The sequence below is a fragment of the Candoia aspera genome, chromosome 2 (genome assembly GCF_035149785.1).
Source record: "Candoia aspera isolate rCanAsp1 chromosome 2, rCanAsp1.hap2, whole genome shotgun sequence".
In the NCBI taxonomy this organism is placed as follows: Eukaryota; Metazoa; Chordata; class Lepidosauria; order Squamata; family Boidae; genus Candoia; species Candoia aspera.
The window spans coordinates 71,884,675-71,910,206 of NC_086154.1; the positions used below are offsets into that span (position 1 = coordinate 71,884,675).

The following is a 25,532-nucleotide window of genomic DNA, read 5'->3' on the forward strand; positions in this document are numbered from 1 at the left end:
TCAGTGATTGTGGGCAAAGGTTCTCTCAGCCTTTTGCTCAGTTTGTACAACTATCTTGATACATTGCTTTTGTCCTTGTCCTTGTGATGTTAGTTTGTGGAGGAATGCACTTATGAATGCTTGCTTAGTTTTGTTTTTGGCTGTGTGTTAATACACAACACACTTGCGTATTAGATGAGAAAAGCAGCAAGTCTGGTTAGTAACTTTTGTATATTTCTTTTAGCATGTGAAAGGGACTTGGAGGAAGATGTCATAGCAGACACCTCAGGACACTTCAAGAAGATGCTCATTGTACTGCTTCAGGTATGCTGGTCTCTGTGCTCTCTTGTAGCTTTCATTCCATCCCTTATTTACGCCATACTAAAAGAACTGATGCTTTGTTTTTTCTATAGGGCAACAGAGAAGAAGATGATGTTGTGAGTGAAGACTTAGTGGAACAAGATACTAAGGTAGGTCATGGTACTGGCTAAGTGATGATATACCAAAGGAAGAATATTATTTTTTTGCAAGAACAAATCCAGTCCTGAAAAAGAGTATATTCTAGAGGTCAGTCAGAGTCTTGACCAGATAATTTTTGCAAGTTCTGATGTGAGTTTACTCTTCCATGCAGTATGGCCCTCTATGTAGTAATCAAAACTAAATACCCAGAAACACCCATGTTAGTGCAAATGAGAACAGGTCCAAAAAATGCTTGTTTGTATTATCTCCACCAGCACATAAACTCCTACTACCAGTCAAATGATCTGGCAGCCTAGCTCTGATTGGTTTCCTAAGCTAAGTTATTCTTTTGATGTAGATAATATTTATAGTTTATCAATGTAAAAGAGTGAAGAATAGAAGAATTCCCAATTGAATTTTTGGTATTAAATTCAAGGAGATATGCTCATTCTAGATTTTATAGCCCTAGAGTTTAGGTTGATCTGTAGATATATTCCTGAAGGCTTTGGCAATCTGCCATAGATTTGATATATTTGTTTTGTCCTGTATTTATTTATTACATTTATATAGTGCCTTTTCACCAGGAACTGAAGGTGGCATGCATAGCAATCCTTTCTCAATTTTCCTCACAGTAACTACCTGTGTGGTAGGTTGTCTTGAGAGAAAGTGATTGGTTCAAAATCATCTAGTAAATATTAACATAAAGGGAACTTAATTTTTATTGAGCTATCAGATCAATATTAAAATATCAGTTTTAAGAATTCAGTAATGTTGACTTGAGTTATATGGATCATTATTTTAGGACAGTAGAGATTCAAGATAGGATGCTTTGAAGAGGTTGATGGTAAGAGTCATTGTTTCCTTTTTGACATTGTTCTGTGTATTTATGTTTTCTAAAAGGACTTGTTGGAAGCTGGAGAGCAGAAATGGGGCACAGATGAGGCCCAGTTTATCTATATTCTTGGAAACCGAAGCAAACAACACCTTCGGCTAGGTAAGCGGCAGCATTGCTGTATAAGGAATAATAGAAATAATTTGAATCACAAGTTGTATTCTTTCTTAGCAACTTGTGATCCTTTTTAGCAAGGCTTCATATATTTTCCTGGTATGATAATGATGCATAGAAAGAGCCTATGAGTTTGTCATCTGGAGGAAGGAGGGAGGGAGGGAAGGAAAGGTGAAAGTTACATTAAGATTACAGGTAGTCCTTGCTTAACAACCACAATTGGGACCAGAATTTTGGTTGCTAAATGAAGTGGTCATTAAGCAAATCCAACCCGATTTCATGACCCTTTTTGTGGCGGTCGTTAAGTGAATCACTGCAGGCATTAAGCGAACCACATGGTCGTTAAGCAAATCATGCAGTTCCCCATTGATTATGCTTGCCGGAAGCCAGCCGGGAAGGTCAAAAGTGGCAATCACATGACCGTGGGATGCTGCAATGGTCATAAATGCGAACTGGTTGCCAAGCACCCAAATCATAATCACAGGGATGCTGCAGTGGTTGTAAGTGTGAGGACTGGCCACAAGTCTGCTTTTTCAGCACTGTTGTAAGTGCGAACTGTCACTAAATGAATGGTTGTTAAGCGAGGACTACCTGTATTCTTTGGAATCTGGTCACCATGCCACATGAACTGCTGAGAATAGCTTTCAGTTAGATCAGAATCTGATCTGTGATATTGTGCTTGAGTGTTGTCTTATTCACCAAAATAAAGATCTTTGAATGTTACTCTTTTTCAATAAATGTGGAAAGGTACTACAAAAGGAGTTGATTTTTACTGTTCATTTGCTCACTGCTTATTAACTTTTTTGTTTCACCTTGTCCTGTAGAAAATTGCTTTATGATGAAACTATTCTTGCTCCTGTTTAAAAAAAATATAATTGAGAAATCCACTCCTTTTTGGCATTTGGCTGGCTTCACTTATCATGCTATGTAATGAGTGGTTTCTTTAGTTTTCATTTAGCATATTGTATGAACGTAACCATTCTGGTTGTAAACCATTGCTTACAGCTAAGCAGTATTTCTAAACTCAGGCATTGTAGTTTATTCAAAAACCTTTGTTAAAAAAAACGTGGTTTAACACAATTTCTGAATCCAGCAAAAACAAAGTTAATTGGACTTGGAGACTCTGGGGGTTGTAGGGCAGGGCAGGTTATCAAGGTGGTGATGTGCCAGGGATTCCTCTGATGGGAGCGGGAGGGTGGGCCACCTTTGTGGAAGACGCCCCCGGTGTTTGTTACTGGTGGCATGTTCCTGCCCTATGTGCTCAGACCCAGGTCCTGGTCGGCAGACTCATGGGGGCCCTGGTCTCCAGCTGCTGCTTGTTAACGCCAGGTCATTTAACAACAAGGCCCCCCTCATATGTGATTTGATCACGGAGGAGGGGGCAAACCTGGTGTGTATTACCGAAACCTGGCTGGACCTGGAAGGAGGGGTGCCTCTTTCAGAGATGTGCCTGGCTGGGTTTAGAGTATGGCACCAGCCGAGACCCCAGGGCAGGGGTGGAGGGGTGGCTGTTGTCATCCGGGAATCTCTACTGGCCTTCAGGGGCTCTGCTCTACAAGTGACTGGTTGTGAGACCCTGTTCTTCATGTTGGGCTCCTGAGAACAGTTGGGAGTGTTGCTACTGTACGAGCCTCTCTGCTGCGTAGCAACCTCCCTGGTGAAGGCAGCTTGGGAGGTGACATGTGGTAGGGCCCAGATGATAGTAAATACATCTTTGAGAGATGGGGCGTTTCCAGCGGCCTTTAAGGAGGCGCTGGTGCGCCCCCTCCTCAAGAAGCCATTGCTGGACCCTACTGTTCTGGACAATTTTCATCCAGTCTCCCACCTCCTTCTTGGGGAAGGTGATTGAGAAAGTGGTGGTGTTGCAGCTCCAGAGGATTCTGGATGAAACGGATTATCTAGACCCCTTTCAGTCAGGTTTCAGGCCCAGTTATGGGATGGAAACAGCATTGGTCGCACTTATGGATGATCTCTGGCGGGAGCGGGATGGGGGCATCCATCCTGGCTCTTCTTGACCTCTCAGCGGCTTTGGATACCATCAACCATGGTATCCTTTTGGGTCAGCTCAGGGATTTGGTGGTGGGCAGCATAGTTCTGCGCTGGTTCACCTCCTTCCTCCTGGGCCAGTCCCAATCAGCGTTGACAGGGAGTGAGAGATCCAGCCCACGGCCCCTTCTTTGTGGGGTGCTGCAGGGCTCGGTACTCTTCCCGCTCCTTTTCAACATCTGCTGGGCGAGATCATCCATCCCGGGTGGATGATATATCTCCATCCTGGGTGAAGTAAGATCATCCATGGAGATCATCCATGGAGATCATCCATCTCCATGATATATCTCCATCCCGGGTGAAGTAAGTGATGCCATAGCCACCCTTTCCAGGTACCTGGGGGCTGTGGGGGCCTGGATGGGGAACAACAGGCTTTGGTTGAACCGTGGTAAGATGGAGTGGCTGTGGATTAATGGCTCCTCAGCATCTGGGAAATTATCATCTTTGGTCCTGGACAGGGTTGCACTGCCCCAGACAGACCTGGTGCATAATTTGGGGGTCCTCCTGGACTCACAACTCCTGCTCGATTAGCAGTGGCAGTTGTGGCCAGGAGGGCCTTCGTTCAACTTTGTGTTGTGCGCGAATTATGCCCTTCCCTAGACCGAGTGGCCCTTTGAACAGTCACTCATGCCCTGGTCATCTCCCATATAGACTACTGTAATGTGCTCTACATGGGGTTACCCTTGAAGAATATCCGGAAGCTTCAACTGGTCCAGAATGCAGCTGCGCGAGCAATTTTAGGTGCCCCAAGGTCAGCACATGTAACACCTTTGCTACGTGAGCTGCACTCCCAGTTTGCTTCCGGGTCCAATTCAAGGTGTTGGTTATCACCTTTAAAGCCCTACATGGCATGGGGCCAGGTTACCTGAGGGACCATCTCATCCCCATCACATTGACCGTCCCACCCGGTCATGCAGAGAGGGCACGTTATGGACCCCATCTGTAAAAGAATTTTATCTGGCGGGTCCAGGAAACGGGCCTTCTCTGCAGTAGCTCCCGCCCTCTGGACCATTCTTCCCCCAGAGGTGAGACAAGCTCCCTCACTCCTGGACTTCTGCAAAAAATTGAAAACCTGGTTGTGTCAGCGTGTCTGGAGCGGGGTGAGGAATAGTCAATTGTGGGGATGGCTAGTGCCTTAGAATAGCTCTTGATACTCACTGATTGAGGTACAATCTTAGCCATCTGGATTCTACCATATTTTATATTTTTTATCTATTTATATTTATATTTATTTATGGTGGTATTGTATTTTAAATTTTGTGTTTTGTAAACTGCCCAGAGTCCCTCCTTGGGGGGCGGGGGAGATGGGTGGTGATAAAATTCAGTAAATAAAATAAAATAAAATAAAATAATTGTTTAATGCAATAAATGGGTCTTAATAGTATTACAGTATTGCCAAAGCTGAGAGTACTTTATGGAATGGTGTTTGCAAAAAAATGGTATGTTTGATGCAGTGGTTTGAAGGCATATGTGAAAATTAGTGTTTAAAATGCCACAAGCTTTTTTGCTGCAAAAGATTGATGTCCTTCTGAAAAGAAATAGTTAACCAAGACTGAAATAAATAGCCATTTATGAATAGTTAGCCTTTCACAACAACAGTGTTGTATGTTCTTTGGAAAATATTTTAATTACAGTTATTTCATTGATCTAAATTGAGGGAGATATTATTTCATAATCTCTTTGCTGTATAAATATCTGAGATTTTCTACCGAATTGCCAGAAATAGTTAAATCATTATGCATGATTTAACTGTTTTCTTAAAATCAAAAGCTTTGTGTAGGACATATTTGTAGAAAGTTTTTAAATGTTTAAGGTATGTCAGGTAAATAGTATTCCCTACTCTTGTATTATGCTGCGGGTTAAACCGCTGAGCTGTCGATCGGAAGGTCGGCGGTTCGAAACCGCGCGGCGGGGTGAGCTCCCGTTGCTCGTCCCAGCTTCTGCACACCAAGCAGTTCGAAAACATGCAAATGTGAGTAGATTAATTGGTACCGCTTCTGCGGGAAGGTAACGGCGTTCCGTGAGTCATGCTGGCCACATGACCCGGAAGTGTCTATGACAACGCCGGCTCCAAGGCTTTGAAACGGAGATGAGCACCGCCCCCTAGAGTCGGACACGACTGGACTTTACGTCAAGGGAAACCTTTACCTTTACCCTAACAGCACAGTACAGCATATCTTTACCCAGAAATAAGCTTAACCTAAGAGGAGAAAAGTGAAAGACCAAAATGTGTTAATAATTCTTTTTGAAGATGATAAAGAGCTATGCTTATAAATTTAGCTTGCTTTTTGCAGAAAATTTCTACTTCATTTTATTGCACAGCTGTGATTCAGTTCATTTAGAGATTTGTGATTGTGAAGGTCATGATTTTTCTGAAACAAATAATAAAACAGAACAATGGCTTTTCAAGATGCATCAAGAACATTTGGTTATTTATGGCTTTTATTTGCACAGTGGGTTAGCAAAGGAAGTGAGTACCGTTTCATGAGTTCGTTGGAGTTGTGGGTGCTAAAACAAAAACAAAAAAATCAAAATAAAGACATTTTAATACTTTTAAAATGTAGAATATGCCCCAAATCTCCTGAGATCCCAGGTGATGACATAGAGATCTTTAAGATTTTGCTGTCTGAAGAGTTTGGTGTTTTTAAATTATGTTAGATATAATTAGAGTCATGGGGCTCCCTCTACTAGTAATGTGTGCATGATGCTGCTAATCCTGGCTTTAAACAATACGAAATGGCAGTATTGTTAAGTATTTCATTCAGATTATATTATGGTAACAAGGTAGCTCTCTGGAACTCAGCACAAGATGCCTTTGATATAGCAGTGAGCCAGAGCCATGTGTGTGTGTGAGCGAGAGAGACAATACCTATCTCCCACTTTTTTTCAGTCTTCAATGAGTATCTGAAGATTGCGGGAAAACCTATTGAGGCAAGCATCCGGGGAGAACTATCTGGGGACTTTGAAAAACTGATGCTGGCTGTAGGTGAGCTGGTCCTATTTTATAAGGTTTTTTTGAAGAAGTGAAGCAAGCATGAAGGGACTCCAAAAGCCAGGATTAGTCAGACTAAATATGGGCATGTATGTACAATTATTACATGCCTCAAAAATACCTGGTTCAGTAGTTTTAAAACATTATATGCATCAAGAGGCACTTTCCTTAATTCTCCTTCGATATGAATTTAACTTTAAGATAAGGAAGATATTTATAGAATGCCTATAACCTGTTTTGATGAGGAAGAAGTAGAATGATTTCCAAACATCCAGCAACTTTATCGAATTTTTTGAGACAGAAGTGGGGGAGAGAGAGAGGGATCTCTTTCTCTGATTGCTAATACTTCTAAAGCAAAAATTACAGCATACACACTTAAGGGTAGTAGTTGTTGTATGCCCAGAGGGAAATTCAGGGAATGTAGAATAAAACTTGGCAGTAACGTCTGACCTATGAAAATGTTACATGTTCTTTGGGAGTTGAGGATATGGAAACAGTGGTGAAAGGAATGCAATTAAGTGTCCAAGAAGAGGGAATGGCTGCCTGTAACTCTACTCAAGAGTGCATCACATCGCAACATTCAACGGCATTTTTTTGTTCTTTTAAGATGCCAAACAGCAGGTTTTGAAGAGCTTCAGGAAATGCATTTTTATCCCAGAGACCTAACACTTTCTCCTAACGTTTTCTCCACAGTGAAAAATATCAGGAGTACGGCTGAGTATTTTGCTGACAGATTGTTCAAAGCAATGAAGGTAAGTACTACTTGAGGCATTCCGGAGAGTGGCGTTTCTCTCCTACTGTATGTATCTTCTGTACATTTGGAGGATGATTACTGACTACCCTAAATTTTAATTGTTTGGACTTTTCTAGTATCAAGTTTAAAACATTGAATGGAAATTAAAATTCACATCCACCTACTTAATTCCAGGGAATGAACACTTAGCCAGTTTTAATAGTTATAACTTGTGACCTTTACTATGATAGTTCATAAAAATGAGAAGCTGGACTTAACAAGTGTGTTTTGAATCTGTGTCAACTATATAGATTCTAAGTGTGCACAGTTTATTATACCACCACTTGCATTTGAAACAGGGTTTTGAAGCTGTTGAATAAATCAGATCTATTTAGACAGCCATGTTTGGATCATAAATGTTTTTTCAACAAGAAGCAACTTGCCATAGCTCTCACCAGTCACAATTCATTATATGAATAATGAAACTTACTGTATAATCAGGATTGGTACACAGACTAATGCAAATAAGTGTTGATGTTTTAAAAAAGAATTGGCCATTCATTCATTCAATGTATTTACAGGTTTTAATATGATCCATATTTTTAATGCAAGGTTTTTAATCATTTCTTAGCCAAACATTGGCTTTAACAAAAAGTATTAACAAGCCATATTTGGAGGAACGTATTCAGAATAATGTAAGCAATTAATAAAGAATAATGAAACATAATTGACTTACCATAAAATGAAGGTTAAGCCAGTAAAATTGTCTCAAGTGTATCAGTCAGTGATTACCATTATAGTTAATGACTTTAGAAAATGTCACCTTATTCTTCTGCTAATAAAACTATTGCAAATGATGAATCAGTTCCCTTCAGTGAGGCATACAGTCTATGAGCATTATTCCAAAGCAACATTTTGTCTAGGATGTCCTATAAATTTCTCCATGGCTGAAAATAAGGCTGACCCTCCTAGTAAGTTACGAGGCACAAGTAGCATGCACTATTGATATTATATCTGGCATTTCAAAAAATGATAAATACAGCTGATAGACGAATTGTAATAGAAGTCACATGTAGAAAGAAGATGAAAAATCATTTGAAGGAGTTTTGAGATGCAGGTAGTGACTGGGAATGGCCTCCCAGATTGAATTCTAGCATCTTCCATAAGTTGCTGTATTCATTAAGGCTCTTGAGCATCCTGTGTCCCTTTCGGATTTTTGTGACCTTAACTGGTTCATTTTAGGGCTTTGGGACAAGGGACAACACGCTGATTCGCATCATGGTGTCACGGAGTGAGATTGATATGTTGGATATTCGGGAGATATTCCGGACTAAGCATGAGAAGTCTTTGCATCACATGATTGAGGTAAATACTGGGTGTTTGCAGTGCGGAGGGTGTGTGAAATTTATCATAGCATTTTCTTTGTATTTATAATGCATTGACCAGGAATCTAGTACTTCTGAAGGTACCTGGTATCTCACTCTTGCTCTTGTTTTCTTGTTATGCTTGGAAGAGGTCGTCAGCACAGAATGATTCAGGTAACCTGAGAGAGAGTTTGGGTTAAACTTTCTTTTCCGAGAGCCTAGCTTAGTCTTTGTGGCATGCATTTAGATAATATGACTTTCATCTTACAGATGACTTGTACTTTTGCTACAGTTGTGAAGGCCTGAGTTTTTCTCTCTTCTCCCTTTTGCAGAGTGACACATCAGGTGACTACAAAAAAGCACTGCTGAAACTGTGTGGCGGAGATGATGAGTAAGTCCGCTTCTGAAGTATCCTTTCTTGGGGGTGGGGGCAGGGAGGAGAGGAGGAATGCTTTTTAATGATTCTCAGTTGCTGAAACTCTTTTTGAACCTGTACCTCCAATAATAATATTTCCCAAGTGGAATATGAAAGGGTTTTTTTTTCCTTGCAGGGCTGGTTTCTGTTATAGCAAATACCCTCCCCCAAAATTTTAGAAGTTTTTCTGGAAAGTGAGGGTTTTTGTCTGAGGATGGCCAATTGGAACATCCTTGGACAGCAGACCCTTTACCTTGGTTGTTGTTGGGGGGCTGAATATGTGTTTTTCTACATGGAAGGACTTCAAGCCTTTTAAAATACTCTAATGTTCATATTATAATCATGGGGAAATCTATCTATGTGGTCACTAAGAGCTGACACCGACTTTATGGCAAATAATCAACCACGCAGGTAGTCCTTGACTTACAACCATTCATTTAGTGACCGTTCAAAGTTATGATGTTGGTGAAAAAAGTGACTTACGGCCTTCGCCGTATCCCCGCGGTCATGAGATCAAAATTTAGGTGCTTGGCAACTGGCATGCGTTTACGATGGTTGCAGCATTCTGGGGTCACGTGATTGCCATTTGTGACCTTCCCAGCCGGCTTCTGATAAACAGTTAGTGGGGGAAGCCGGACTCTCTTAACAACACACATGATTCACTTAACAACTGCAGCAGAAAGGTTGTAAAATCAGGCGTGACTCACTTAACAACTGCCTCCCTTAGTGACAGAAGTTCTGGTCCCAATTGTGGTCATAAGTTGAGGACTACCTGTATTATAATGTATTTGTAATCATAATCAGCCACAAAATGCAGCAGGAGCACATTGCTATATGTTTTGAAATGCTCTGATCAGCAAACAACTAATTATTATCCTTCTCCATGATTATGCCTCCGTATGCTAGAACTAAGCAGGTTCAAGGTTCCCCTCTATTTCTCCATACCTCCATATCAGAACTTGATCCAGTGTGTGGGCATATATGCTACTGCCTGTCTGCTATTGCCCAAATGCAGTAGCTGAACCTGTGAGGTTTTATAGTGATACAGTTTGGACCAGACTTCACCAACCTACTGCATCTCAGATATATTGGATGCCAGCTCTCATTATCCTTGGTCACCATAGCCATTGGCTCTGATAGCTACAAATGTTAAGTGCTGAAGTCCAGGACATCTAGAAAGTAGTAGATTGGCTGGGATGATGGTTTGGGAAAATTTTATGTGTCAATAGTGTAGTGCTGGTTGTGATGACCAGTGATTTACTGAAGCATGAGAACACCCACTATATAAAGCTCTTACGCAGTATGGGAATCAATGCGGAGGAAGAGTGGAGTGGCAGCAGTACTAACACATCATCTTTTAAAGAGATCCTAGAATCTCTTGCATTAATTCCCAAATGATGCTGAAATACAATTTTCAACTGAAGAAGTAGCCTTGCAGGATACATTTGAGACAAAGGGTACTTGCATTCATTCTCTTCCCACCTTTTCTCTTCATTCAAAGCCCAAAGTTGTGTTGATGCTTCCTTCTTACTCAAAAGCAAGAGATTGGGCCTAATCAAGATTTTAGAGTTGGGCTAGCATAGGATTTTAATATTAGTACAGATTAAGGAGGACTCCAACTGTGTTTTGCAAAGAGAGGAAAAAAGAAACCTCTCACCCTTTTGCTTCAGGAAGCACAGCAATCAACTAGCCTGCTTTCTACCATGCCTCTTATAAAAATGTACAAGGTTATTACTGAAGAGATAGATAGATGATATTATTTGGGAATTTAGGTGGGGAAGGGTTAGAACAGTGTGACTGGCACCAGCTGATTTGCACAGAATCTGCATCTTCATGTTTTAACGTGTCTCTGCAAATGTCTCCACCTTGTGTCTTTCCATCCCTCCCTTTCCAGTGCTGCAGGTGAGTTCTTCCCTGAAGCTGCGCAGGTGGCCTATCAGATGTGGGAACTTAGTGCAGTGGCCAAACTGGAGGTCAGAAGCCACCCTTCCCTTCCCCATCCTGTGGCTTGCTGGCTCAAAATCACAACCGCTTCACTCAATGCACTGTTAATGCTGTCCAGCTAGGCCTCTTGGCTATCCTGCCTACTCAGCAGCTCTCCCTTTCAAACACTTTCTAAACATGGAACTTTACCCACTATGAGTTCATAGTTAGAAAATGTATTTTCCCCTTCCCTGGTCTTCTGCATTCTTAGGAATTAACATTTGAAGATGTTAGTTGTTCCCTTGTACTGAAAGGATATCTTTACTGATGGTAAAACTAAAAAACTGTCCAGTGGAGTGCTTTGTTTTAAGTGCCCATGTGCACACAGCAGAATCACCACAGCTTTATAAATGCATCTGTAATATGGATCCTTATGGCTATGTTAAGAAAATCCATAGTGCTGTGTTACAAAATCAGATTAGCAATAGGTAGGTTTTCTTTTTTTTGCTTGTTTTGCTGTGTGAGCTATTCAAAATACTAAACATTTCACTAATCACTTTCAAAGGGTGAATTCACACATGCCACACATTAATGGATTGTTTTACCAAGTAAACCTCCTTTCTCAGATTATTTTCCCATCATGACACATTGCCTAATACAAAGAAACAAACAGGCACAATGATTAGATTATGTCCTCACTGGAATGGGCTGTATGAATTCATCCTAGCCTTTTTGCATGTGAAATGGTTGGATAGTCAGTCCTAAAGAAATCATGTCTTTCTGAATTAATGTCCAGAAGGTTGCTGATGTGACCAGAAAGATACATTGGGAACTTGAAATATCTTTGAAAGACGCCCTCCACACTGAGAGACGCATGGGCATGAAATGTATCCAGCTGCTCTCCAATTGTTTTATTATATCTTGTTGTAAATAAAATAGCAATTGTTGGGAGATTGGGGGTGCATTATTTGGACACCCTTCTGCTTTGCCCTCTCTCTGTTCCTCTCTCCCTTTAAAATAAATGGGTTTAATGTAAACTTCTCTTACTGTTCTGCAGCTGAAAGGAACCATTCATCCAGCTGCAAATTTCAACGCTGATGGTGATGCAAAAGTGCTCAGGAAAGCCATGAAGGGGTTTGGTAAGTAAAGCTTTGTAATGGATTTTGCACTGATGCAGAGGAAGGAAAAAACACTCTTCATTTTATTCACTGGTAAAGTAATAACATTTATAGACTTGCAGGAGAGGAAGTGTTATTGCTTGGCCAGATTTCTTCCTAAGACAGTCTTTTCTAGCTGAATGCTTTTAAAGTGTAGGTAATTTTATAAACCCATTCCCCATCTCCTGTCACATTCTAGGAATGATGTCATCTGCACCTCAGCCGTGCCATGTAGAACTCTGCTTCTAGGTTTTGTTCTACTAGAATTAGTATTTTATGTTTAAAAACACTCTGAAACATTTCTCAGGTACCAGTGGCTGTGGTCCTCCTTCAAGCCATCTGCTTCTTATAGCTGACTGGGGGAGACTGACATCTGAGTAAATCCTAGGCAGCCATGAATGGCTAGCCAGCTCATTTCTCATTCACTATGTGCCTTGATGCTTTATGTGTCCTAGTGATCTTTATGCTTGTAGAATTCAAGGAGCAAAGGTGACTGTGGTTCTACATAAAATAGCGCTTTAAGGGTGTGTTAAATTAAGATGTCAGTTGTATAGCAAGGGTTATCCTTAGATTGGGAGAAATCTGCTCTGTGCTGTATTATTTACACAAGGTGTTCTGCATAGGATTTTGCAACTGATAAAACCAATTTTTAAAAATAGAAGATTGTTCAAATAGTGTATAATCAGTAAAATGAATGTTATCACGGTACTTTTTATTTATCCATACAAGTATTTATAGGCGGCTCATTTCAAGAAGGGCTCAAGGCAGGGTTATAAACAGCAAAAACTTTCAAACTGGATCACGTATTATCTAATTAATCCGGACAGCCCTTGTACCATCAGCGTCCACACACTTGCCCTCAACTAGGCTGAGCAGCAAACAGGAGGAGAGGGAGGACAGCCACAAATCAACACAGCGGAAAAAGAGACCGCTCTGATTGTCAATTAGGGAGAAGCTTTGCAGAGAGCATCTTTTGCCTGCTGCTCAGAGCTGAGTGTTTTTAGCAAATCTGTTGGTTGAGAACAGCCAGGGGCAACAGGCCTGCTTCTTTCAGATGAAGTCCAATAGTCTAGAATTCATGGTCCAAAAGATCCCATTCAGGTTCACAAACCACAGTTCCAGTTGCAGGGCAAGATGTCAGGAGGAACCAAAAATGAGAAACGAAGGAAATGGACATCAGTAAGTGGGAGAGGTGTTTCCAAACAGCAAGTGGGAAGGTCTCGGAGCTGCTCTCATACAGCTGAAGTTCCTGGCTTTGCCTAATTAGAGCAGTTGAAGCCTATATCTCAGCGGGTTCTGCAGGCTTCTGCTGCTCAGTCCTCTTTAGTGTGTTTTAGAGCTAGACACACTCCCAGGGTCAGGATCTGACTCCCTGTTGTCTGACTCAACTACCTGTTGACATCCCACCCACTGGTTGAGATTCCTCCAGGTTCTGTCCTTCAGCATCAGAGGTGTCTGTAATAACACCTGCAGAGCAAACGCTCACTTTAAAGCCTTCTTAATGGCCAGGAAGTTGGTGGTGTTTCTAATCATGGATGGAACATCTTTAGAGGATTCCAAAGGATAGGAGCTGTCACTGAAAAGGCACATCGTTGGGTCCCAGTTCCGCTCCCTTCCCACCCTCCCTCAGTGATCACATAGGGTTGGTTGAGTCTGCTGAGAAGAATGACTCTGAATGTAGCCAGATGCTGAACCCTGTTGGACTTCAAAAGTGATAGTCAGCACCTTGAATTGGACCCAGAAACAAATGAGAAACCAATACAATGCCTGCAGTGAACCTGCTGATTTCAGTTACGTAGCAGATGGGCAGCTGCATTTCAGATCAGATGAAGCTTTGAGTTGGTTCAAGGGAGCCCCATGCTGAGTGCATTATAGATCATTGCACATCTCAAATGCACATGTATTTTAGGAAAGACAGCCTACAATTACAGTATATTGCTATGTCTGTTGTGCCATTTAATTATGTTCAATACAGGTTCTATGATTGCGTTTGTATAATGCAAAAGGGAATGTCCTTTTAAAGTTAAATAAGCACAAAATGAAAAAGGCACAAATACTGGAAGGAAGGAGTTGCATCACCCTTAGTCCTGCTTACTAGATTTACAAAAGGTACATTTTGAGATATAGTTCACACTCCTGAATCATGGAAGAAAAAGTGTCAAGTCTTCCAGAACAAACTGGTCACTCTTCTGGTTTTGTGCTTCTGGAAAAAGAAGACAAGTTCTAATGTTGCTAGGAGCCATCATCGGACACAGTTCATCCACGGAGAAAATGCTCCATAGAAACCTTACCGAGGGAAATTCCTTGCGTCTTGTTGGTTACTGACTGTGACCAAATGATACTCTACTGCATCCTCTGAGATACAGTAGATGCACTGTTGTATCAACAGCTCATTGTAGTTAGGAGGAATGCTCAAAATAGAGATTTTCTTATGCGGTAAATTTGATAACACATTTTATTTATTTTTGTATTTTATTTATTTTCTATCCCACCTTTGTTTTTATAAATAACTCAAGGTGGCGAACATACCTAATGCTCCTTCCTTCTCCTATTTACCCCACAACAACAACCCTGTGAGGTAGGTTGGGCTGAGAGAGACTGGCTGGTCCAAGGTCACCCAGCCGGCTTTCATGCCTAAGGTGGGACTAGAACTCCCGGTCTCCTTGTTTCTAGCCCAGCACCTTAACCGCTAGACCAAACTGGCTCTCTTAAGCAGTTGCTTGGTCTTGATATTTTGTTATCTTGCTTAAATTCAGTGTGGCAGGAAGAAAATGAAGAATATATTCAGAATGGTGGCTGGAAACAGCTGAATTATTTCACAAATGATTTGTTTTCTATTTGTTGTGTTTTTATACTGCTCAGTAAGAGATATTCCCTGGGCTTTCATCCAAAATACCATAAAAAAATATTGCATTTATTTATTTAGGAGAGTTTCACTTCCTGAAACTCAACAGACTCTAGGTGCCTTAAAACAAATGAAGTATAAAAATCAATATTTTAAAATAGTAAAATCCCAATCAAACCTCCCAAATTACTAAAATTAATGAACTAAGATTTGTTTGGTATGGCCCTGTTGGTTATAATTACTCCCCAAAGGCCTTCTGGAAGAGCCAGTTTTCACCTCCCAGAAGGCCATGAGGCTGGGGGGCATCCTGGCTTCAGGGGGCAGACTATTCCAAAGGAAGGGAGCTGTTGAAAAAAACACCCACTGTCACACTCCTTCCTGCTGCATAACCACTGTAATTAGTGAGACGTGGGCAACAGGATGTTGGCTTGCAAAGTAGTTTCTAGGTTAGAGATCGTGGCTTGAATTGAAGAGCAGGCGCATGCTTGAGGCTTTGGTTGCACTAACGGCAATAGTTCACATGCAGTAGCATTTCAAGTAGGTTGGGTGTATTTCTTTCTGCCACTCCCAAATCTATTTTTAAAACAGGAATGACATTACAGTCTATAGGGCCATGTGATAACCATCTGAGTATGCTGCATGCAAATCATTCCCCACAGGAATAGTTCAGGAATCTTCCACATGGTAACCAGAAGCAAGGTGTTACAATGTCCTGATGCTGTTGAGCAAATATCTTCATGCACTGATTTGCTTTTACCTTTGCTACAAACTCTTGGCTGCGCCTAACTTACAATTTCTTTAGTCAATTGTGCAGGGCTGTAACCAGGTTGACTGAAACAAACTGGTTGAATATTTTCTCTCTTCTGGGTTTCAGGCACTGATGAAGATGCAATCACTGAGGTTGTCACCCAGAGGAGTAATGATCAGAGGCAAGAAATCATAAGAGCATACAAGTCTCATTATGGCCGGGTAATTAGCATGATCTCTTCTCTTGCATCTCCTCGTTCCCTTCCCACGGCATACAATTGATTTGATTATTGCAGTAGCTGTTATATTGATTGTCTACTTTAAGTATGGTGTTATTTTTAAGAATAAAGAATTAAGATTATCCTTCCATTGGCTGCCTTCCCCAACGAGGTGCCTTCTAGAACAGCTGCATAACCATCTCAACTGCATCATTTCCAGGAACTGCCTTTGCTAGCTCAAGACTATGGGGGATTAGCTGAACACATTTTAAGGTCTCTAAATGTAAGAATGCTGATATAAATATGTAAGGTGTGCTGGAGGTCCAGGTGCCCATCTTCTTTGTTTTTTAAAAAGAAAACAGAAAATCTAGTTGCACAGGAGAGAGAGCAAAGAGGAGCATGATTATAATACTTGGGTATTTGCAGAGCTTCCCCCTCTCTGAAGCTTTTATCTGCTGTGTGCCCTAAAATTATTTGGATGCATGAGACATTCAGGGTGAGAAAAGTATATTGGAAAAAAAAGTCATCCCCCTTCCTTGCCAGGTATCATGGACCAATTTACTATCTATATCACCACCCATGTCTGTCAGTCTTTTTTCTTTTTAAAGGCCATCTCTTTCCATCTTGCCCAGATGTGCCTGAATGCTTATTCAGTTAAGAGTTTTAGGCAGGTGATGAAAAGGATGAGTTATGTATCTTCCTTGTGTCTGGCAAACTGGCCTATAAGTATAGAACTGCATTGAGGGATACAGCATGTAATTATTTGGGTGCTTATATTTTTAATTACAGATTACTTTTAATCTGTGCTTTATGCAGATTCTGACTCTGGAGAAAGCCTCTTATCAAACCAATAATTACTAAGCTCTTATTATTAAGCTCTACCTCCATGTGGGAGCAACTTGAGTCTGTTCTTAGGTCAAAACATGTCTCCTCTATTTGTTGCCATTCTTCCTTCCTGCTTTAGTCTTGAGAAAAGGTTAACACTCCAGAATATTGCATATATTACAAACACAGATCTGATGAGCAGGGAGGGTAATATGCAGCCCAATAGGAATAGATGGACTTTAGTTTCCAGAAAGCCTCACTATTGGCCATGCTTGCTAGATAGAATTGTGAAATGTGAGACAGAATTAAAAAAAAAACTGGATGGCCACAAGTGGCCAGTCCCCACACCATCGTGTCATGTCAGAGCCTTTGTTCTAACTCAGCATTATCTTCCTGACTGTTCATCAGTTCTTTGGAGTTTCTGATTTGTTTTCCTTCATGAGTGTCTTCTGTGATAGGACCTTATGGCAGACCTGAAATCTGAAATATCTGGACCCTTGGGGAAGGTTATTCTTGGACTGATGATGCCACCAGCCTACTATGATGCAAAGCAACTGAAGAAAGCCATGGAGGTAGAGAAGATTTCTTTTTAATAAGGGATTTGAAGAACACCAAGGTAAATTTAACCCACAAGGAACAGGAGAGTGGAAAAACTCCTTATTTTGCCTTTATCTCAGAGAGTAATTAAGTCCTTGAGAGAATGAGGGATATTCCTTCTTACTGAAGATTGCCAGCTCAGGCTGATTAGCTCCTTCCTGAGGACCATTTTTTTTCCCCAGAAGCTGAAGGGAAGTATCAGGACATCAGTGTCCTTAATCGTTGGCATTCCCTAGAAATGTGGGCACTTAATTACCCTGAAATATTAACAATGACTAAATGGTCAAATATCTTCATATCACTGCAGGGGGCTGGAACTGATGAGAGTGTTCTCATTGAAATTTTGGCCACACGGAATAACCAAGAGATCCAAGCAATTAATGCAGCATATAAAGAAGGTAAAGAGTTTCTTGGGTAATTCTCAAGGGGGAGATGGCTGTATGAGCATTAAGAAGAGAGAAAAGTATCACTTGCTTTATAAAATGCTTAAATACTGTCTTTCTTTACTTACTCACTGGTGTTTATATACTGCTCCAGTCCAACAGGATGCATTCGTTTGAAAGGATACTGGAAAAGTTAAGGGAAATTTCAAATTTATGATGCATCCAGGAAATAAAGCAAATTACTTAATGTGGAATTAATGTACCTTAGGAAAATATATGTGGATGATTTTATTGATTGATTGATTGTTCAAATTTCTATCACCACCCATCTCCCCCCAAAAAGGGGGACTCTGGGCAGTTTACAATAAAATTATCCTTTTAAAAACATCCACATATAAAATTACGAAGTGAAAACCAGAATACTAAAACAATAAATATAAATATAAAATCCAAGTGGGAGTTGATGAAACACTGTTGTTTTCTAGATGTTGGTGGCATTATCATGGTGGGAGTCTCCAAGACTTAAACATGTATTTTCTCATGTCTCAGGAAGGCTGCATGTAATCCACCTTGAACAGCTAAGCAGGGCCAGACCTGTTTAGGACATGGATGGGAGATCCTCAGAAAATCACTGGTCTTCTATAGAGGGGAAAGTTGAAAAAAGCTCCACAGAAGAAGGCAGTGGCAAATCATTGCTATCTTGGCAAGAAGCCAAGATAGACATGTCCATATACATAGCAGGAGTTGAGCCTGACACAAAGGAAACTGATAGACACAACCAGCTCTCAGAGTGGCCTGTTTAATGTGTCAGAGGGTTGGGTATAAGGATACAAGCTAGTCAGAATAAAGTATTTCTGCGGGCTTCATTCTGTGTGAATACCCACTAAGAATGGGAGTCAGTACTTTGACGGATGTTTTCTAATATCTCGTTAAGTCTGCCCGTAGCTGACCTTGAAGGACTAAGCAGGTCCAGACATAGTTAATTCTTGAAGGGGAGACCACCAGAAAATCTCAGGCTAGACTGAAAGTCAAAAAGCATTCTGGCAACTCCAAACTATTTTTGTATTTTCACAAGAAAATGACATGGGTGTATCTTTTTAATCACCAGAAATTGCATTTGAATCCAGAGTGTCGTTGATCATTTTCTTCTGCTTCTGTGTTTTTCCTCCAGCCTATCATAAATCTCTGGAGGATGCACTGAGTTCTGATACTTCAGGACATTTCAAAAGGATCCTGGTCTCTCTGGCACTGGTAAGAACTTTTTCTCCACGATGCGTCCCTAAAGCTTTTAGTTAAAGACAAGCGTTTCCTATCTGATCCTTCTGGATATCTAATGATCTGATTCAGTTGTTAGAACTATCTTGAAAAATTGCCATTTTTTTTTCATTCATCAGGGATCTTGTGCAGTTGATAGTGGTACATTCAGTCAGAAAGAAACAGCTCCTTGGATATTTTTGGCATGCAGGGACGGTAATGCTGCTGGGCTGCGGTAGACACAGGTTCAAGTGATAATTTCTGTCTCTGTTTCATATATTCACCACCAGAAAGCAAGCAGGCTGCATGGAACCTGGAAGCTGCTTCAAATTGTGTTGCTTTTATTTATTGTGCAACAACAGACTTAAAAAAGCTATTTGCATTAGGATGATAAAACCTAAAATTGCTCAGCATATGGACACAATTCAGATAGCATTCATCTGGTGGCCATAATGTGTTTACCATCAATTGTACTAAAAAACTGTCATTTTGAAGAAATAACACAGTACAGTGTTTTCTGAAACGGGTGGGGATAGACAACTGTGTGCTTCCCAGGCCTTTGCTTTCTTCATAATTGATGCCCCTATTTTAAGGGACAGATATCTCACGCACATCCCCCCCATCTCTTTTATTTTGCTGGATATGAGTGGCTCAGAGGTGGGACAGAGTTAAAGAAGGATAATGGCAGTATTAGCAGAAGCTTTCCTCTAATGAGCATCAGGTGCTGGCATTGTAATTGCCCATGTGACCTAGGACAAGAATAGCCCCTATATGGCACTCTGGGTATTGTGAATATCGACTCTCAACCGCTCTAGAAAATATGGCCAGTGATAAAGGATGCTTAGTTCTACAATAACTGGTGTGGAGAGCTATCAGATCCAGCTGCAAAACTCTAGACAACTAGATGGCAGCAAAGGAATACAAAAGACTCTAATTCTTTGGTGCCATCTAATGGTCATCCAGATTATTAAAACCCAGAGTCTGTAGCTCATAGCATTGCTCCAGGTATGTGGGCAATTAAACTGGCAGCTGCCAAGAAGGAAGGTAGTGAATTCTTTAAAGATGTTAATTTCTGGCCCACTCCTGCAGTCCTGTTTTGCATCTTACTAATAGTTCTCAATGTCTAACCACAGGGTAGCCGTGCTGAAGGAGGAGAGGACTTTGCAAAGGCTCATACTGATGCTCAGGTGAGTAATGATAAAACCACGTGTGCAGGGAGGGTTCTGCCACGGCTGCTGCCTTTCCTCCATGATGTAGATTTGGAGATACTAAAGTTGATAATAGGCTAATGTCGGATTGCATGGGGTATGCTTTGCCATAAAAGACTCCCCCAGAGCATAGATTGGAGTAGAGAGCATGTGAAAAAGAAAGTTTCATTGGAGTTCTTGCCCTGTGCTAATCTATATGGAAACAGACTTGGTTCAGACATCATGCTATTATGATTTATTTAGACTTTGGTTTAAGTAAGCCACAGTTGTTTGGGTTCACACAACACTCTAAGCCCACACCAATGCCTTAGCATCATGTGTGAAGCCAGTTGCATTGTGCAGGTAGCTCACACATGTTAAATTTTAATGTGGGTTTTAACTGAAGCCTTTTCATTTCCCAAAAAGTGACAGCCCAGCATTTTTTGCAATCCCACATTAAGGGACACTCATGTTAAAAATAATTCTAATATTGATTAAGTAATCCATTTTTAATACCTACCAGATTCAGGGAGAAGAGCGAATGGTTATGTATAGGCCTCCAACTGAACTCTGGATAATGTGAAATGATGCAGTTAGGATTGTTTCCATGAGAGGGAGTTCTAATATTTCTGCAGGCTTGTGCGAGATTTTGAAAGAAGCGGTGCTTTGTGGCTGCTGCATCTATATAAGGAGCAAAAAGAGAGTTACAGAGGCTGGTAGCCCAAATACGAACTTTGTAGGCAGAATATAGGGATCCTAACGCTTTCTGTATTTATGCAGTGCTAAAAACAAGCTGGGGATATAGACCTCTGTAAGATCAACAGTCCAAATTCTCCCTGGTTTCACCATCTGCTGTAATTTTAGCATGGATGGCATATCCTCATGCTGAAGCTGGAGTAGGAAGTGGACATTTTTCTTCACCTGAAAATTAATCTTTCTTGCACAAGTTAATTTCTGTTATCTTCCACATTTCTTTGCCTTAAGAGTTTTTCTGCTGGTCTCTTCAATAGCTCACTGTTCCTTTTCCTTCCCTTTCCTATTGAAAGCTGTTGGGAGCAAAGACTTTAGCCTTTTTCAGATATTCAGGAAACTGTTAACAGTTTACTTTCTATCTCCACCTTCCCCATATAGAGGCCTGTCTCTTCTGTCTGTGACAAATCATCGTGGAAAACTAGGGTCCTCAGATGGGGCTCTGTGGATAAGGAAGTTTTCTTCTACAAATGCTCACCTTCTTTATTGGGAGGACAAGGCAAGGGACATGGGCATCCCCTAAAGGGGAGGACAGTATCGTTTCTAGATGGGCCATAATCCCAAGACGTCCAGCTGTCCTTTACCCTTCTAGAAGCTCAGATACGATACAAAATGTGTAGCTACCCGTCTGTAAAGTGGCGCGGTAGTCCTTTGGTCCCAACTTCCTTGAGCAGCTGAGTCAATTTTTTTCTGATTTGATTGCCCAGAATCTCACGTTGTAGAAATTCCTTCTTAAGATGCTTGAGCTTTCTGGTGCAGGCAGTTTCCCCATTGGCAAGACCCTCTAATAATGTCTGGCTCCCCCTTCCCCCCTGCCCCATCCCAGGTATGGTGCCCTGGGCTCTGGCAGCGTCTTGCAGGTCCTGGATTTTCGGGGTCTAGGGCTGTTTGCAGGCAGAACTTACGCACAAGCAAGGCAAGGAGTCTGGCTTGCTGTTCCTTATTGGCCAGCTGGAGGGAGCACTGTTTGCACTGGTTGTTCTTCCAATGGCAGCCCAGGGGGAGGATTCCTTAAGGATTTGGGGGTTCTGGAGGTTGGGGTGGTAGTTGTGTGCAAGCGCCCCAGGATGGAACAGAAGGCCTGCAATTGATTGACAGAGCCTCAGTTTTGTATGCCATAACTACCCTAACTAGAAAGATGGCATAACTTTTAAAAGTAGAATATTTCCACTCACTGCTGAAAATAAAGTTAAGGGACTTGTGCGTGATTAGCCCCTTCATGTTGAAGAACTACACTTGATCAGAGTCTCTGAATGGGAAATGACAACTGGACTCTTTGCTGCCACAATTTGGTGGCCTGTCTTGGTGCCCATGTCATCTTGAGATCTTAGAATGCCCCAGTTTATCTATGAAAGACCTGGAGGTGCCTGTGCCACACCATCTCTGACCTTGTTGCCTTCCTCTCCCTCTCTCTCCCTTTCTTTCTGTTGTCAGGTGGTTGCTGAAACCCTGGTGAGTGCCTGCCCTTTATTTTTCCTTGACACATTCTGAATGTCTAAGACCACCTTCCCCAACTACGTTGTCTAAAAATTCTTGGAGGCAGTTTCAGCACATCTGCAAGGTGCAGGCTGGGAAAGGGTGATCAACAAAACATTTGCTTTTCTTACATTAGGTTTTAGGGAATGGTAGAATTGATACATTGAGTGTAAAATGGGGGTGAAGGGAGGGTTGAATCAGGTGAAGGGTCTGTGATTCTCACCACAGAGAAAACTGTTTGTCAGCAAGGGACAGACAGCAGAAAGCTTCAAGGTTGAGAAAAAAGCAACCAAAGGTCCATATATTACTTATCTAATCTTACTGTGTCTTCTTGGGAATACCAGGTGGAGAGAAAGAAAGAGAGAGAGAGTGTGTGTTTTTCAGCTGTGCCTGGCAAGAAGGCCAACCACAGGTTTTATATCTAAAGTCTACTTTATCTGAGGTCCCTTAACTAGGAATGCCAAAGATTTCAAAGGTCCTTGAGACTTTTTGAATGAAAAGCATGTGGCCTGTTTGGAATGGTAAAAAAGATCCACCTCCAATCTGGCTGCTGATGCTGTGCATCTCTGGGCTCACAAAATAATATTTTCCAAATCAATGTTAACTTGCTTCCCCACTTGCTGATGTTGTGCTCTGCTGCCTGGCCTCATGTGCCTGCCCAGTCTGAGATGACTAAAAAAGTGCGTGGATAGAATTACAGGTAGTCCTCATTTAATGACAGCAGTTGGGACTGGCAACATGGTCAATAAGTGAAATGTCACATGACCATGCCAGATCTACGACGTCAGTTCTGCTGTGGCCATTTAGCGAATCACCCGCAGTCGTTAAGCACATCACGTGACCGCAATTTGCAAGTTACTGCTGGCTTCTCCATTCACTTTGCTTGTCAGAAGCTGGCTGTGAAGCTTGCAAATGGTGATCATGTGACCACAGGACACTGTGACCGTTGAAAATGTGCGCCAGTTGCGAAGCACCCAAGTGTCAGTCACATGACCATGGGGACACTGCAATGGTTGTAATTTTGGGGACTGGTCATACAACTACTTTTTCAGTGCCGTCGTAAGTTCAAACAATCACTAAACAGGGCAGTCATTAACTACATTAACCTGTATTATCCACTATTGGCTTGTTTAGGCCTCATTTCCCAACTGCATTGCTGGAAGAGTAGAGAAAAAGAGCACTATCTTGAACTTACTGCAGAGGAGCAAAAGGGAATAGTTTGGAACCAGGAATGACCTCCTAACTATGACATAAAAGAATTAATAGGCTGACCGTACATCCTGTTTTGAATGGGACAGTCCCGTTTTTTTAACATTTCCAGACTGTCCTGTCATTTTAATATAAATGTCCCTTTTGTCCCGTTTTCTTAAAAACCTTACTTAAAAATTTGAAAGTTCCCGTGAACCTGTCAGCATGCAGTCTGACTTTGAGTGGAAGGAGGGGGAGCTCAGCAGAAACAGCGGGGAAAAAGCTGCAGAGCTCAACCCGGTGGGAAACCTAAAAAGAAAAAAAAAACAGGATCAGTGATCAAAGGGCTCCTGCCTTGAAATGGCAGGAAGAAAAGTATGTAGAAGCACAGCCAGAGGAGGAACGGCTTGTTGGGGACAACCATTCACTAGACTCTCCAGCACAGCCTTGCCTCTCGCAAATGAAGGAATCCGAAGATTCCCAGCCTGAGAAAACCAGAGAAGTTCCTGCCTGCCGATCCAGCCTGTCGCCCAGCCCCATCCCGTTTTGCCATCCCAATGTCCCGTTTTTAATCCCGTCCCGTTTTGCCATCCCAATGTCCCGTTTTTGTCTCAAGGAAATATGGTCAGCCTAAGAATTAAAGTTATTGGGGATAGTTTGTACTGATTCACTGAAATGTGCTCTTTATCTCTCTACACATAAGAATCTCATGGGAAAATGGATTCTCACCTGTTCTTTGTTAAGGAAAAGATTGATTGATTGATTGATTGATTGATTGATTGATTGATTGATTGATTGATTTGGAACTCTACCCCACCATGTACAAAAATGGATTCATAAAATGATTATCCTTATTTTTTGCTAGATAGAAAAGCAATTGACTGCTCAGCTGGGATTGGGCAGAAATCAGGCTCCATATTAGAGATGCTCATATTTTAAAATCAAATTTGGCTCTCTATCTCTGTAATGGGCATTTGACGTGAAAATTCTTATGGTCCCTTACTAGATCCATATGAATGACAGTGTGTTATGCACTTATTGAGAAAGAATAAGACTTGGGAAGAGAAAGATGATACCATACAAGACTTCCGTGGTGGACTTCTTGGCCTGATAAGCATTTACAATCCCTGAGCTATACTAGCAGAGAATAAAATGCGGGTATCAAACAAGTCTAATAGAATGGACAAATAGATTTGTAGTATCGTAACAATATGACCATCTGATCTGATTATTCCAAAACAGATTCATGATATTCACTAGCTCCCATCCTTGGTTGTTTTCCACCCCTTCATTCCCCATTGATTTTGCAGAAATTGTCTGATATTTCTGGTGATGATTCAACATCCCTTGAGACACGCTTCCTGAGCATCTTGTGCACACAGAGCTATCCCCAACTCAGGAGAGGTAGGAAGGCAGTAGGGATGTATTTTTGTTGTTATATCTTGCCTTTATTTGTACAACTCAAAGCAGTGTACATAATGTCCCTGCCTCCTGTTTTCCTCACAGCAACCATGTGACACCTTGGACTGGTCCAAAGTCACCAAGCCAGTTTTCATGCCTAAAGGAAGACTATAACTCACAGTCTCCCAGTTTCTGGTCTAGCACTTTTAACCACTACCCCAAACTGGCTCTCCCAAAATGTATGGTTTTTATGCCATGTTTATAGTCATGACTAAGTACAAAGTAACTGATCTGATGTTTTCAGGTCATGCAGCAGTCTGAAGTAGTTGTTGTTTGGGTAGGGCTGCCAGAACTAGGCTGCAAAAAAACCCAGACAACCATGGATGTCAGCAGAGAGTTAAGGGTTTCTGTATCTTTTGTTGTTGTTCTTGCCATCTAATGGCCATCTGGATTTTTGAGCCCAGATCTGGTAGCCCTATGTTTGGGAACGTGGTGGTGGTATCCCCTAAGGGCCTGGAAGGAAAGTGGGGTGATGCAATCAACTTGCTAAAGAAAATAAAAAATTCCCCTTTTGCTTGAGAAAGCCA

General features: G+C 41.5%; 1 protein-coding gene across 2 annotated transcripts in view; it reads left to right on the plus strand.

Annotated features, from left to right (window-relative positions):
* ANXA6 (annexin A6) overlaps positions 1–25,532 on the plus strand; it is a 45,205-nt gene that overhangs the window by 15,586 nt on the left and 4,087 nt on the right. The window contains exons 7-22 of one of the 2 annotated variants that reach the window (XM_063292181.1): positions 224–303; positions 393–449; positions 1,339–1,432; positions 6,381–6,476; positions 7,176–7,234; positions 8,458–8,580; positions 8,912–8,970; positions 10,889–10,967; positions 11,975–12,056; positions 15,794–15,888; positions 17,168–17,281; positions 17,614–17,704; positions 18,861–18,940; positions 20,077–20,130; positions 22,315–22,332; positions 24,855–24,948. In XM_063292181.1, the coding sequence (XP_063148251.1) occupies positions 224–303; positions 393–449; positions 1,339–1,432; positions 6,381–6,476; positions 7,176–7,234; positions 8,458–8,580; positions 8,912–8,970; positions 10,889–10,967; positions 11,975–12,056; positions 15,794–15,888; positions 17,168–17,281; positions 17,614–17,704; positions 18,861–18,940; positions 20,077–20,130; positions 22,315–22,332; positions 24,855–24,948 (1,275 nt within the window). The remainder of the gene's footprint in view (positions 1–223; positions 304–392; positions 450–1,338; positions 1,433–6,380; positions 6,477–7,175; positions 7,235–8,457; positions 8,581–8,911; positions 8,971–10,888; positions 10,968–11,974; positions 12,057–15,793; positions 15,889–17,167; positions 17,282–17,613; positions 17,705–18,860; positions 18,941–20,076; positions 20,131–22,314; positions 22,333–24,854; positions 24,949–25,532) is intronic. The other variant, XM_063292182.1, reaches the window with a different exon arrangement.